The sequence below is a fragment of the Chrysemys picta genome, chromosome 22 (genome assembly GCF_011386835.1).
Source record: "Chrysemys picta bellii isolate R12L10 chromosome 22, ASM1138683v2, whole genome shotgun sequence".
Lineage (NCBI taxonomy): Eukaryota > Metazoa > Chordata > Testudines > Emydidae > Chrysemys > Chrysemys picta.
In genome coordinates, this window is record NC_088812.1 from 14,631,373 (window position 1) to 14,644,945 (window position 13,573).

Sequence of the window (13,573 nt, forward strand, 5' to 3'; positions counted from 1 at the left end):
CTTGCCTCCCTCTTTGTCTCTGCTGCATGAGAAAGGTAGGAGGTCTGGTGCATTGGGCAGTAGAGTGGGATCGGGAGATTGGGGCTCTGTTCCTGGTGCTGCTACGGACGCCCTGCGTTTAAGGGAACCATTCAAAAGGATGGCCTCCCCACCCTCCCCATTTCTTCGCAGGTGCTATTTACACAAGCATTTTGGCCCCCGCAAACTGAACATCCGGGGCCAATCGGCGCACTCACGCCTCTAACGCAATTGCAGGTGAGGCGTTGCCCACTCTTGCAATGTAATCACGAGTCTCACGAGACTTGGTGTTGGGCTTAAAATTCCAGCTGCTGGAATCAAGAGATTGCAGGAGACATTCAGCTTTCACTGGGGGAAGGAGCGGGGACTTGGGGGAAGGGGTGGAGTTGGGGCGGGGGGGCATGGGCGGGGCTGGGGGCGGGGCCTGGGCCCCGTGGAGTGTCCTCTTTTTGGACACTCAAAATATGGTAACCCTATGATGGAGCTACTATAAGGTGGGTGCATAACTGGTAGGAAACCGTTCCCAGAGAGTAGTTGTCAGTGGTTCACAGTCATGCTGGAAGGGCATAATGAGTGGGGGTCCCGCAGGGATCAGTTCTGGGTCCGGTTCTGTTCAATATCTTCATCAATGATCTAGATAATGGCATAGCAAGTACATTTATAATGTTTGCGGACAATACCAACCTGGGAGGGGTTGCAAGTGCTTTGGAGCAGAGGTTCTCAACCTTTTGCTTTCTGAGGCCCTCCCACCATGCTATAAAAACTCCACGGCCCACTTGTGCCACTATAACTGGTTTTCTGCATATAAAAGCCAGGGCCGGTATTAGGGGGGTAGCAAGCAGGGCAATTGCCTGTCCCCCCCCCCCATGCCACAGGGGCCTCCACGAAGCTACATTGCTCAGGCTTCAGCTTCACCCTGGGTGACGGGGCTCAGGGACCAGGACTTCAGCCCCATGTGGTGGAGCTTTGGCTTTCTGCCCTAGGGCCCAGCAAGTCTAATGCTGGCCCTGCTTGGAGGCCCCCCTGAAACCTGCTTGAGGCACCGTAGGGGGCCCCAGACCCCCAGTTGAGAACTACTGCTTTAGAGGATAGGATTATAATTCAACATGATCTGGACAAACTGGAGAAATGGTCTGAAGTAAACAGGATGAAATTCAATAAGGACAAATGCAAAGTGCTCCACTTAGGAAGGAACAATCAGTTGCACACATACAAAATGGGAAATGACTGTCTAGGAAGGAGTACTACGGAAAAGGATCTGGGGCTCATAGTGGATCACAAGCTAAACATGCGTCAACAGTATAACTCTGTTGCAAAAAAAGCAAACATCATTCTGGGTGTATTAGCAGGAGTGTCGTAAGCAAGACACGAAAAGTCATTCTCCCGCTCTACTCCGTGCTGATTAGGCCTCAACTGGAGTATTGTGTCCAGTTCTGGGCACCATATTTCAGGAAAGATGTGGACAAACTGGAGAAAGACCAGAGAAGAGCAACAAAAATGATTAAAGGTCTAGAAAACATGACCAGTGAGGGAAGATTGAAAAAATTCGGTTTGTTTAGTCTGGAAAAGAGAAGACTGAGGGGGGACATGATCACAGTTTTCAAGTACATAAAAAGTTGTTACGAGGAGGAGGGAGAAAAAATGCTCTTCTTAACCTTTGAGGCTAGGACAAGACGCAATGGGCTTAAATTACAGCAAGGGAGGTTTAGGTTGGCCATTAGGAAAAACTTCCTGTCAGGATGGTTAAACACTGGAATAAATTGCCTAGGGAAGTTGTGGAATCTCCATCATTGGAGATTTTTAAGAGCAGGTTAGACGAACACCCAGGGCCGGTGCAACCATTTAGGCAAACTAGGCGGCCGCCCAGGGCGCTTAGTGGTTGGGGGCGCCTAAAAGCCGGCTCAGGCGAGGAGGTGGAGTGGAGGTGAGCTGAGGCGGGGAGGGGGGGTGCGCGGGGAGGGCCGCCCGCAGTAACGGGGGGGCGCACAGGGGAACCGCTCCCCGCCGCAGATCACCTCCACTCTCCTCCTCCGCTGAGCACCCCCCCCCCGCTCTAAGTCTCCTCTAATCGGCGCCGCAAGCCTGTGAGGGGAGGAGAATTAAAGCGGCGTCGGCATGCTCAGCGGAGGAGGCGGAGCCAAGGTGAGCTGGGGGGCAGGCTCCCCTGGCAGGGTTAGCTGCCGCGGGGGGTTCCCTGGGCGGGGTTAACTGCCGCAGGGGGGGAGTCTCCCCGAGCGGGGTTAGCTGCCGCAGAGGGGGGTAGCTGCTGCGGGGGGGGGCTTCCTGGGTGGGGGGGTGGCAGGCTCCCCAGGTGGGGGGCTGGGTTAGCTGCCGCGGGGAAGGGGGTTAGCTGGGGGGGGGGGCGCAAGGTGGAAGTTTCACCTAGGGTGCGAAACTTCCTTGCACCGGCCCTGTGAACACCTGTCTGCCAATAGCATGATTTTGGGGGAGATTTTTAACAGCAGGTTAGACAAACACCTGTCTGCCAATATGATTTGGGGGAGCGGGGGGGGCGGGCTGACTGATGATTTCTGAGCATTCAGGGCTGACCGTGCAGCTGATGGAAAAGAGATTGTAAACTCTCCGGGGAAAAGAGCGTCTTTTGGTCCGTGTTTGTACCCAGTGGGGGCCTGGTCTGTGTCTCCTTGTCGCTACCCTGATAATAATTAATAATAAGTGGATGCTAATTTCGCAGGGGCCCTTCCCCTCTTTGTGGCCCAGCTCAGCTGCCTTCTCTGGGCAGTGGGGCTGGCCGGGCTCGGCCCTCCCATGCCCCAAGTCACTTTGGATGCTAAGGATGACGCCCCATGGAAACAAATGCCTCGGAACAGCAGCCCATGATGGAGCACTTACCTGCCCCAGGTAAGCAGGGCTAGGCTCCGCCCCCCCTCCCATCCTCCAATGGGAGCAGCAGGTTGGCCCCGCCCATCCAATCAGGGGGCGGGGGCGCCTCAAGATGGCTGCGTCCAGGCAGCCGCCTTCCTGCCACGTGGAGTTCGGCGGGGCGGTGGCTGCCCGGGAGCCGCCGGAGGCCGCCCCCGAGGGGCTGGAGGCCGTGTTCCCCCGGGACGTCGGGCTCTTCGCTGACGCCTTCCCCGAGGAGACCCGCTACGGCTTCTGCGGCCACGTGTTAACCATCGCCCAGCACCACGGGGCTCGGCTCGGGGTGGCAGCGCCCGTCTGGGAGGCGGTGAGGGTCAGGGTGCAGAGGAGCCCGGTGGAGGGGTGTGTGTGTGAAATGGGGGAGGGGTTGGGTGCAGGGGGGTGAAATGGGGGGGTTAGGTACCGGGGGGGGTTGGGATGGGTGCAGGGGTTGAAATGGGGGGGTGCGATTGGGGATGGATGCAGTGGAGGGATGGATGCCCTAAAGTACAGGGCGGGGGGGGGGATTAGCTGGGAGATTAGGAGGGTCTGGGGAGGGCTGGCTTGGAGGTGGTGAGAGCAGGGGTGGAGGGGGGGAAAGTTAGGATGTTTGGCAAGGAGGTGGGGAGAGCTGGAACTTGGGAGTTGGCTGGAAACCTTTGAGCTCTGGGGCTGGGGCATCCCACAGCACATGGAGCTGGGGCTGGTGGTGGATGTGTACAAAGTGGTGTGTCCCCCCACCCAGTGCCTGTAGGGTGTCTTGGTGCTCCATTCACGGGGAGTGGCTGGTTCATCAGATAAGGTGGGGGCTCTCTGTGCAGCTCAGGAGATGTCCCTGGCCTTGGGAAGCTGTAGCCTCTCACTTGTTCCTCTACCCCAGAATTCCTGTTCTCTAGCTGCAAATCCCATCCATTTTAGGAGCTTCCGTGGAAGATCAGACCCGTGGCCCATCTAATTCAGAATCCCATCTTTGTCAGTGGCCAGTACTTCAAAGACAGGTGCAAGATGCCCTGTAACAGGTCATTAAGAAATAACCAGCCTGGAGGGGAAGTTTCTCCCTAAATCTGCCAATTAAGAGTCAGTGCAGGAGGATCTGTCTCCCTTATGCTTTTGTTTTCCTGTCCTGTATATCACCGGATGGCCTCATTCTCCACCTGTCCGTCTGCTCTTCTCATCTCTGCGCCGAAGGCTCTAACCCTGTGTAAATATTTTGAGAAGCAGAAGCTCAACTTCTGGGGCAAGAAGGTGATTGAGCTGGGCGCTGGGACAGGCATCGTGGGCATCCTTGCCACCCTGCTCGGTATGTACCGTTGCTTCACAGCGGAGCTGAAACATTGGCAGAGCAGGGGGGCAGTCATGCATCTGACCTGTGACATTTCTAATCTACCTATCACCATAGTGTCTAACTACCTAAATGGGACCTGATGCGGACGCGCTGTACAAAGAGACCTGTTGAGGTTTTGTAACTGGCCTGCTGGCGACAGTTCGCAGGTGTGCCCAACTTTGCTCATTTCAAGATGGCATCAGCAGCTTAGTGAAAGTCCAAGGGCCTCATCTGCTTACAGCGTGGCAAAGAGAACAGCTGTTCCCCTATTTAGTACAGCCTGTAGGTTAAAGAGGAGGGCAGCTGCCGGCTCAGTGTGCAGGACCTCCCCCTAGCCCTGCATTAGCTGGTATGTATAGCCAGCCTGGGGATGGGAAATATGGATCTGTTGCATGGTCATGGATCCAGGAAGCCAATGAAAATCCTGCAACATGTGGATAATGCGTACTGGGAGGGTTGGATTCTCCTCCTAACCAACCTCCATGCCTTCTGGGTTGCTCTTGTCTTTTCCAGGAGGAGATGTAACCATCACAGATCTCCCTCTGGCTTTGGAGCAGATACAGGAGAACGTCCATAGGAATGTGCCTGCAGAGCATTTGGCTCGGGCCAGAGTTTGTGCTCTGTCTTGGGGTCTGGACCACAAGGAGTTCCTGAGAGACTACGACTTCATCCTGGGTGCAGACATAGTCTATCTGAAAGACACGTACCCCTTGCTCATCAGGACCCTCCGGCACCTCTGTGGCCCTCATTCAACCATTTACCTGTCTTCCAAAATGCGGCAGGAGCACAGCACGGCTGTGTTCTACGAGGCGCTGCTCCCGCTGCACTTCACTTCAGAACTGGCCTATAGGGATGAAAATGAGAACATTAACATCTATAGAGTCACCAGCAAGCAGAATAGCTGAGGTTAGGGCAGACTTTTCTCCCTGGCTGGAAAGGGACAGACCCAACATGGCCTTTGGCTTTTCCAAACTGAGAGCTATGATCCCAACTGAGTGAGCCACCAGCAGTCAAAATGGAGCACGCAGTGTGGGTGCTGACTCTGCCTAGTTGAGGCAGATTCCTCCTTTCTGCCAGCAGTGTGGACCCAAGATGTTACCACCACCACCCTCCAACCTGGGGAGAGAAGCTGGGTTTTAGCTTTTCCCCAGACCTGGAGACAGCGTTTCTTGACGTCAGTGGAAGTTCTAAAAGCAAAGATCTTTAAGAGGATGGCTGTTTTAGGCCCATCCTTGGAACCCTGGCCTTCCAAGCCAAAAGGTCTTCTGCCACTGAAGCAGGCCAAGTGACTTGAAGCAACCATCAAGAGCATTAAATGTCTCTTAAGAGACACCATAGTGCCTTGTTCCTATAATTTGGCTAAATACATTTTTTTCATAACTTGTCATATTTGAATTAAAGATGGATTTCATGTGTCACTTCTCCTTGGGAATTGTGAAGGGGAAAAAAAGAGTTAAAATCAAACTGTAAATGACTACAAACTATTTTGTACACCTGCACCCTGTCTTGGGTTAGGCTGTGGACCTCTAGATGGCAGTGCAGTTCTGCTTATGTGCAGGACACATACCTTCTCTCAAAAGGTAATGAAGGCTTTCCCTTGGGTTTTATTTAAGTAGAAATGGATGTGTGGGCGCTCCGCATCTTAAATGTTGCAGGTGCTAGAGGCTGCACATGCTGTGGGAACCACCCTCGGCCTCTGCCCAGGCACAGCCCCTTTCTGCGGAGGAGGGAGGGAGTGGCACTTCCTTGGCTGCTGATCAGTGTGTCAGCTACCCATGTGTACACCCTTCACTTTTACCCAGCAGGGGCTGTGAATATACCGCTGGCTGCTTTCCAAGTGCTGATACCTACCTCGTAACTACATGGAAATGTTCCCTTCCAGGAGAAAGCCTTGGGGCTCCATTAAACAGGCATGTCTGTAGGTATAGTAGAGGGGTTTTGTCAGAAGGATCACGGGAAGAGGCGAGAGGACTTGCACCGGTTGGGAAAGGTCCCTGGCTTCCGCTCTGCACCCTGCAGGCAACCTGAGTGTGTTACACGGGGCCGATACGAATCCAACAGGGCAATGAGCAATTGGCCCCCAGTGCAGTAGGGGCTTTGCTTTGCTGCCTCCTCCTGTTCTATGGTGTACGGGTAAGGAAGGGGAGAGTGCAGGCTCGAGGATAGGGCCTCAGGACGCCTGGGTTCCATTCCTGGCTGGGGGAGGGGAGGCAGGACTCCTGGGTTCCCCAGGTGGGCGGGACATGGGCTGGAGGTATGGGGGGGCAGGGTTGTCCCGCCCTCCCTGCTCCAGCAGCCAATGAAACGGCTCGCTCCTTCCCCCGCCTCCCTGCCATTGCCTTCTGTCGTCACCCTCTGCGACGGCCAATCGGCTCCGCGAGGGTTTGCGGCGCCGACGTGATCGGCCGGCGGCGGAGGAGGCGGCGCGGGCGGGGCACCCCTTGCGCACGCGCCCTGGGGCTGGCTGCTGACGCCGGCGCCTAGAGGCTGCGCGATGTGTGACGTATAACGTGCGCGCCGCGGCGGCCGGCCCCGGCAGGGAGCGGGGATGCAGAGGGCGGCGCTGAGCGGAGTTTGCGGCCTCCTGCGCGGGGGGGCCCGACCGGGGCCGGTGAGGGGGGGGGATAGGCCGGGGTTTGCCCTCCCCCCCCCCCCGGGGAGCTGGTCCCAGCCCCTCGGCTTCCCTGTGACCCCCCCACTCTCGTGCCCCCGGGCCCCCCCCTTCAGCCTATCCTGGCTCCTGTGGAGGCCCTGGGGGGCGGGGCAGGACGCCTGGGTTCCCTCCTCAACCCCCCCCCCCGGGGAGCTGGTCCCAGCCCCTTGGCTTCCCTGTGCGCCTCCGTGCCCTCGGCCCCTCCCGTGGAGGCCGGGGGAGGGGGGCAGGACGCCTGGGTTCCCTCCTCAAACCCACCCTTCCGGACTCGGGGTATGGGGCTCGCTTCCACCCTCCCGAGCCTGGGGCACGGTGACACCACCCCTCCCCCCACCCTCCTGGGTGAGGAGGCGCCGGGAGACCCCTGCGGAGAGGCGGCCTGGTGCTGGCCCGGGGAGGCCGTCACTGGAGCCAGGTGCTGCCCCAGCCCAGCCCGAGGGCCTTGTGCGGGCTCCTCCAGTCGTGGGGTGTCAGCCTGTGCATACACTTGCATCAGGAGTGGGAGGCAGTAAGGAGCATGAAGCCAGTGGGAGCAAATGAGAGGAATGGGTTACATAGTAGGGGGCTGAGCTAAGTTAATGCTGAGATAGACAACAGGGCTGGGGTTTGGTCACCCCCAGCGCAATCATTCCCAGCCTGAGGCTGTTCCTTACCCCTTTCTTCAGCATCCAATGGGCCTCTCCTGCATGCGACTTCAACTTTTATCTTCTCCCCGCCAGCAGGTCGTTTCCTGGCAGCTGGTTTGTTTCTTTCACACTGGTCTCCGTGCGTTTGCGGCAGATAAGGAGCTGCTGGTGAAGCTCAGGAAGAAAACTGGTTATTCCTTTGTGAATTGTAAGAAAGCCTTAGAGAAGTTCAGTGGCGACTCCAAACAGGTGAGACCTCGCACTGAATTTCAGTGCGATTTGGGTACCTAACTCCCTTAGGCTTCTTTCAAAATGTCAATTTCCGTGAGTTTAGACTGCAATTCCTCCTTGGGTGGGGGGAGGGTGGCGCACTGCATTCAGGTGTATAAAAACAAAGGAAGGATATATTTAAAACCAAGCGGTTCCTCTTACTTACCTCAGTCCATACTAAAGGAGATGGTGCATAGATACCAAGGCAATAGGTTTCATTGTGTTTCTGTTGTAGTCGTTATGTAGGATTCTCTCCAATGGGCATTGATCATCCAAGGCTTGATTTTTAAAAAGGTCTGGATAATGTTGTGATCTCTGTAGCTGTACAAGCTGACACTGAAAGATGCATGGGGAATTTAGTTTCCTGCTCTCAAGGCATAAGTTGATCAGCGGCAGAAGGTCAGCAAGACGACATCCCTAATACATACAAGATAATGCTTGGAAATCCACCCAAAACATATTGCCAAACTCATCAATGTCATCCTCACCCCCAAGAACATCACATTTAACAACACTGTCCAAACCAGGGGAACAGCCATGGGTTCTGGTGTGGCTCCCCACTTTACCAACCTCTTCATGGACCGCTTCAAGGAAGAATTTCTGGAAAAATGCACCATGAAACCAACAAAATATCTGAGATACTTCAATGATATTTTCATCCTCTGAGCAAAGATCTAAATTCCTTAATTTCCACCACAACTTCAGCAACCACCACCCATCCATCAAACTCTCTAGAATGCACTCACATGGACATCAGCTTCCTGGACACCACAATCCGCGTCAACAACGGGATCCTACTAACAGCTTTATACAAGAAGCCACTGATCACCATGCAACGCAACCACTGCAGACACACCAAAAAATCTGTTATCTACAGCCAAGCACTCCGTTACCACAGAATTTGCTCCAACGAGAAAGTCTGGAATACACACCTAAACACACTTCAAGTTGCTTTCGCTAAACAAGAACACTCCCCCAGCAAAGTAGATCGTATCATGGAAAGGGACATCCAAATACCCTGGAAGAACCTGTGTCAATACATGAAAAAGAAACCCACTGACCTCACCTCCCTAGTTGTCACCTACTACCCCATGCTGGAATCGCTATAGGATATCATCGAACAAGTAAAACCCATACTTGATGGGGACCATGTCCTGGAAGAAATGTTTCCTGAACCCCCTCTTCTGGCCTTTAAACAACTCCCAAACCTTGCCAAACTCATCATCAGAAGCAAGCTCCCCACAGACCAGGGTGGATAAAAATCAATGATTTAAAAAAAAAAAAGTTTTTTTTATTTAAATTGGATTTTTATAAGTTTTTTCCCTCAAAAGGGATTGACTCTGTGTACACAAATTTGCAGAGGAACAAAAGGGTTGAGGTCTTATTTCTCACCTCTATATATTTATTTTGTTTAACATGCTTGTTAACAGGAAAAATGTTTTTAATCTCTGGAGACACAAATCCATAGTTTGAGAACTGCAAAACTAAGCATCTCTGATGGTATCTTCTAGACTGAGCACTAAGTCCCATTGGGTAGATAGAAAGATTAACCTAAATAATCTATACAGAAGCCCCTGGATCCCTAATCCATGAACTATTGGAGCTCATTTACAAAACTTTTCTTAAACATTACATGAATATATTGTCTCACTATAGAATTAGAATTTATAATCCCTATTCCATGATGAGAGATCTTTGAGCTATAATGTATCTTAATTAAACTATCTTTAGATGCTTTTGAGAAACCTGCCCAACACCTTCAAAAGGCAAGCCTGGGAACTGAAATTCATAACTTTGCTAGCCACCAAAAGCCATGGACTTACCAGAGATGCTCATTGCAACAATTTGTAACACACCTCACTGCTACTACCCTTAAATTGCCCACTTAATGGGCAGCAGGTTTAAAACAAACAAAAGAAAGTTCTTCTTCACACAGTGCACAGTCAACTTGTGGAACTCCTTGCCTGAGGAGGTTGTGAAGGCTAGGACTATAACAGGGTTTAAAAGAGAACTGGATAAATTCATGGAGGTTAAGTCCATTAATGGCTATTAGCCAGGATGGGTAAGGAATGGTGTCCTCACCCTCTGTCAGAGGGTGGAGATGGATGGCAGGAGAGAGATCACTTGATCATTACCTATTAGGTTCACTCCCTATGAAGCACCTGGCATTGGCCACTGTCAGACAGGATACTGGGCTAGATGGACCTTTGGTCTGACCCAGTACGGCCATTCTTATGTTCAAACCCTTTATGCATAAGAATCTAACCCCCAATCGCCCACTTCATTTCAAGAGACCACCTCCAACATGCATTACTCCTCTTGCTTAACAATCTGTCCCAACTTGTATTTAGCTCAGATGCTCTGCTTTCTGTCTCAGACCTAAAGAAGAGCTCTGTGTAGCTTAAAAGCTTGTACCTTCCATCAACAAAAGTTGGTCCAATAAAAGATATTACCTTGTTTCTCTCATGTCCTGGGACCAACTTGGCTACAAAGGCACTGCAAATAATCATCCCAAATAGGACAGCACCACACAGTTGGTCAGTGTCATGTTGGCTTGGGTTTCTTGCATTTTTTGGAACCATTAGGACGTGGTCTGATCGTTATGGTCTCTCCTATGAGGCTACTTTTCCACTTTCAGTGTTACAAAACTTAGGTCAAGCAGAGAGTTTGGTCTCTGAACTGAGTTTTGTTGGGTTCATCTTCTTGGTTTTGTCTTCAAAGGCTGAAGCCTGGCTGCATGAGCAGGCCCAAAAGGAGGGATGGAGCAAAGCTTCCAAACTGCAGGGCAGGAAGACAAAAGAAGGCCTTATCGGGCTGCTGCAGGAGGGGAACGCGGCAGTGATGGTGGAGGTAAGCTCCTCCCCTAGTGTGTGAGGGACCCTTTCCTTGGGATGGAGTAAGTCGTATTAACCTGGTAACTTCCCCTGTCCCTTGAGCTGGCCTGTGTGCATAAATTCAAATCTTGCAGCTGTGAGTTTAACTAGGTTAAAATATTAAATAGACAAATCTGTCTAGTTAAATCATGATTAACAGAGAGAGTCTGGCATGAATGATACTAAACGGATTCCTTTTAACTGTAGGACTGACTGAGGGTTGGTTTGTTTCTGTTTCTAAATAGAATAGTAATAGCCACAGGGAGTTCCTGCTCTGAAAAGGTCGCATCGGGTTGCTGACTTCCCTGACAGCAGCTCTGACTGCCGAAACGGCCACCCCTTAAGTGGAAGGGCAGCTGTCAGACAATGACTTCAGAATAATCAGTTGTTTCTCTCTACCAGGTGAACTGCGAGACAGACTTTGTGGCCAGAAATGTCAAATTTCAACAGTTAGTTCAACAAGCAGCAACTGGGACAATGTTCCACCATCAAGGCGCTAAGGACCAGTTAACCACATATATCAAGGTAAGCGAGATCTGTCTAAAGTACTTATCCTCCCCATATGACCACCTCTCTCTTTAATATATATTTTCCTCCCAACATCTCCGTGAGGTAGGGAAGTGCTATTGAGACACAAAGATATGGTGGCCTTGTCTGCACTTTGCCAATATAGCTCTGCTGGCAGAGCCCCCTAGTGGAGACTCACCAGAGGCCGACAGAAGCACTGTTCTAGCAGCACAGTTGTGCCTACATCATAGAATATCAGGGTTGGCAGGGACCTCAGGAGATCTAGTCCAACCCCCTGCTCAAAGCAGGACCAATCCCCAGACAGACTTTTGCCCCAGATCCCTAAATGGCCCCCTCAAGGATTGAACTCACAACCCTGGGTTTAGCAGGCCAATGCTCAAACCACTGAGCTATTGGGACTTTGATGTTACAACTATGTTGTCTAGGGGATGTGACTTTTTTTCACACCAACATAGCTATGTCAGCAAAACTTATATAGGTTTAGAGCGAATCTACACTAGAAAATTAGATAGACTCAGCTACTTCTCTCAGGGGTGTAAAAACCCCACTCCCCTGACAGGTCAGCTTAACTATGTCGAAGGCCCGTGTTGCCAGCGTTAGGTCGACAGAATAGGTTTTCTATCGACCTCGGTGCCGCCTCTTGGGTAGGTGGATTTACTACGTCAAATGCATCTCGCTGAAGTGGAATTCTCGCTGACGCTGGCCTAAGACGTCCTTCCCAATCATGCGCGTTCGGCCAAGCCACTTTGCTGGGATACGTCCCAGCGAAGCAGCTATCCCGCCTCAATCCTTGTTTGAATTAGGGGACGTGAGGACGCGCTGGAGGAATTTGTTCTGCGTAATCTCCAATGTGTAGAAGTCGATTGAACAGGAGGCCGTCTGGCGGTGCTGTGTGAGGATACGCCGCGTGAGGCATCTCTTGGAGTTGCTGGGGCGAGGGAGGCTACCGCTCTCCCGGAGTCAGGGGGCTTGCGGCGTAATCCGTTGTCTCTCGTCTCTTTCAGCGTTTCCTGAAGGCAGCTGAGCTTTCTCAACTGCGGACCGGGCCTGCTGGATGTTTACTCAGTGACCAGCTGGCTCTCGCTATCGGTGGGTGCTCTAGTACCAGCTGCCGGTTAGAAGATAGAAATGAGGGAGGCGATTGTGCGGCTTCCGTCAGCCTTGGGCGGGATTGACGGATAAACCCCTTCCGCTGGCAGGATTCCGCCTTGCGGTCACGGGGCTGGCTGTCATGAGTCGTGTCTGTTTCCAGCCTCGGCTTGTGCCGATGCCTCTGACAGCACTGAGGCTTAACTGGGGACCCTTCAATTCTGTGACCTGTCCTATAACCACTCTCGGGCATTCGGAAGTAGTACAGCTGCAAAGTAGTTCAGAGGGAGTTTTCTGATGTGGGGCATCCCTTTAGGTTACTGCAATGTACTGTCATTCTAGCATTTCTAATAAGCAGTGAGCTAACCAAGCTCTCTTACAGAAAGGGCTTTTCTGTTTTTTTAAATGCCGGGGAGAGGGTCAGATACTGTGGGGACAGGCCTAGTACCTATATTGAGACAACTCTCCACCCTTACAGTCCTTGAGCAGCAAAACTACCAAGGAAACGGACATCTCAAAGGTGGGGCGGGAGAAGGCAGAAAGCCACAGCAAACGGCCCTGCCCCAGAACACTCAGCCTGATCTGTACCTTTAAAAGTGAAATAAGACCTGTTCTTGTTTTGGGTTTCTAAAGGCAAACTTGGGGAGAACATGGCTATCACGAGGGCTGCCTGGGTGGCCGTGCCAGCGACCTACTACATTGGCTCTTACGTCCATGGGGCGCTGCCAGCGGATAATCCCGCCCTCACTAACATGGCGTTTGGGAAGTATGGTGCCTTAGTGATCTGCCACGCCTCTGAGCAGAGCCAGAAGTCAAACCTTGCTGATCTAGGCCGGAGGCTGGGTCAGCATGTAGTGGGAATGGCCCCTCTGTCGGTGGGATCTCTGGAGGATGAACCTGGCGGAGACACGGAAACCAAAATGCTTGCCCAACCTTTCCTGCTGGACCCCAGCATTACCCTGGGCCAGTACGTGCAGCCCCAAGGTGTGTCTGTGCTGGACTTCGTGCGGTTCGAGTGCGGAGAGGACCCAGAGATCCCAGAAGCGGAGCAGCCGCAGCAACGTCTCGCACAGGAAGAAAACTCTTCGTAATCTCACGTCTGCGGCCATGGGCCGGGCATTTACATATCGGATCAGTAAGGAAATAATGATGAGACGGGATCAATAGTGAATTAATCTCACATGTGCTGGACATTTAATACAGGTAACTTTTTTTGCAAAGCATTAAAGGACCTTGGTAACTGTCCTGTACTAAGCCTATGAGGGCATTTTATATAAAATGGGCTGGCCTGTTTATTTCTAGGGAAGTCAGCAGGGAGCGTTGGATCTCG

General features: G+C 52.4%; 2 protein-coding genes across 3 annotated transcripts; both read left to right on the forward strand.

Moving 5' to 3' along the window:
- Positions 1–2,938: 2,938 nt before the first annotated feature.
- EEF1AKMT3 (EEF1A lysine methyltransferase 3) lies at positions 2,939–5,622 on the forward strand. Its single transcript, XM_005297270.5, has 3 exons — positions 2,939–3,208; positions 4,069–4,180; positions 4,718–5,622. The coding sequence occupies exons 1-3, from the start codon at positions 2,975–2,977 to the stop codon at positions 5,107–5,109; spliced, it is 738 nt and encodes a 245-aa protein (XP_005297327.2). The 5' UTR covers positions 2,939–2,974; the 3' UTR covers positions 5,110–5,622.
- A 1,034-nt stretch (positions 5,623–6,656) lies between these two features.
- Positions 6,657–13,522, forward strand: TSFM (Ts translation elongation factor, mitochondrial). Of its 2 annotated transcripts, none has more exons than XM_065576555.1 (6): positions 6,657–6,815; positions 7,580–7,732; positions 10,475–10,603; positions 11,029–11,151; positions 12,159–12,243; positions 12,877–13,522. In XM_065576555.1, exons 1-6 carry the CDS (start codon positions 6,753–6,755, stop codon positions 13,332–13,334), a joined length of 1,011 nt encoding a protein of 336 aa, XP_065432627.1. In that variant the 5' UTR covers positions 6,657–6,752; the 3' UTR covers positions 13,335–13,522. The 2 variants fall into 2 exon arrangements, with proteins under 2 accessions (XP_065432627.1, XP_065432626.1); XM_065576554.1 differs by having other exon boundaries at positions 6,658–6,815; positions 7,577–7,732.
- Positions 13,523–13,573: the final 51 nt, after the last annotated feature.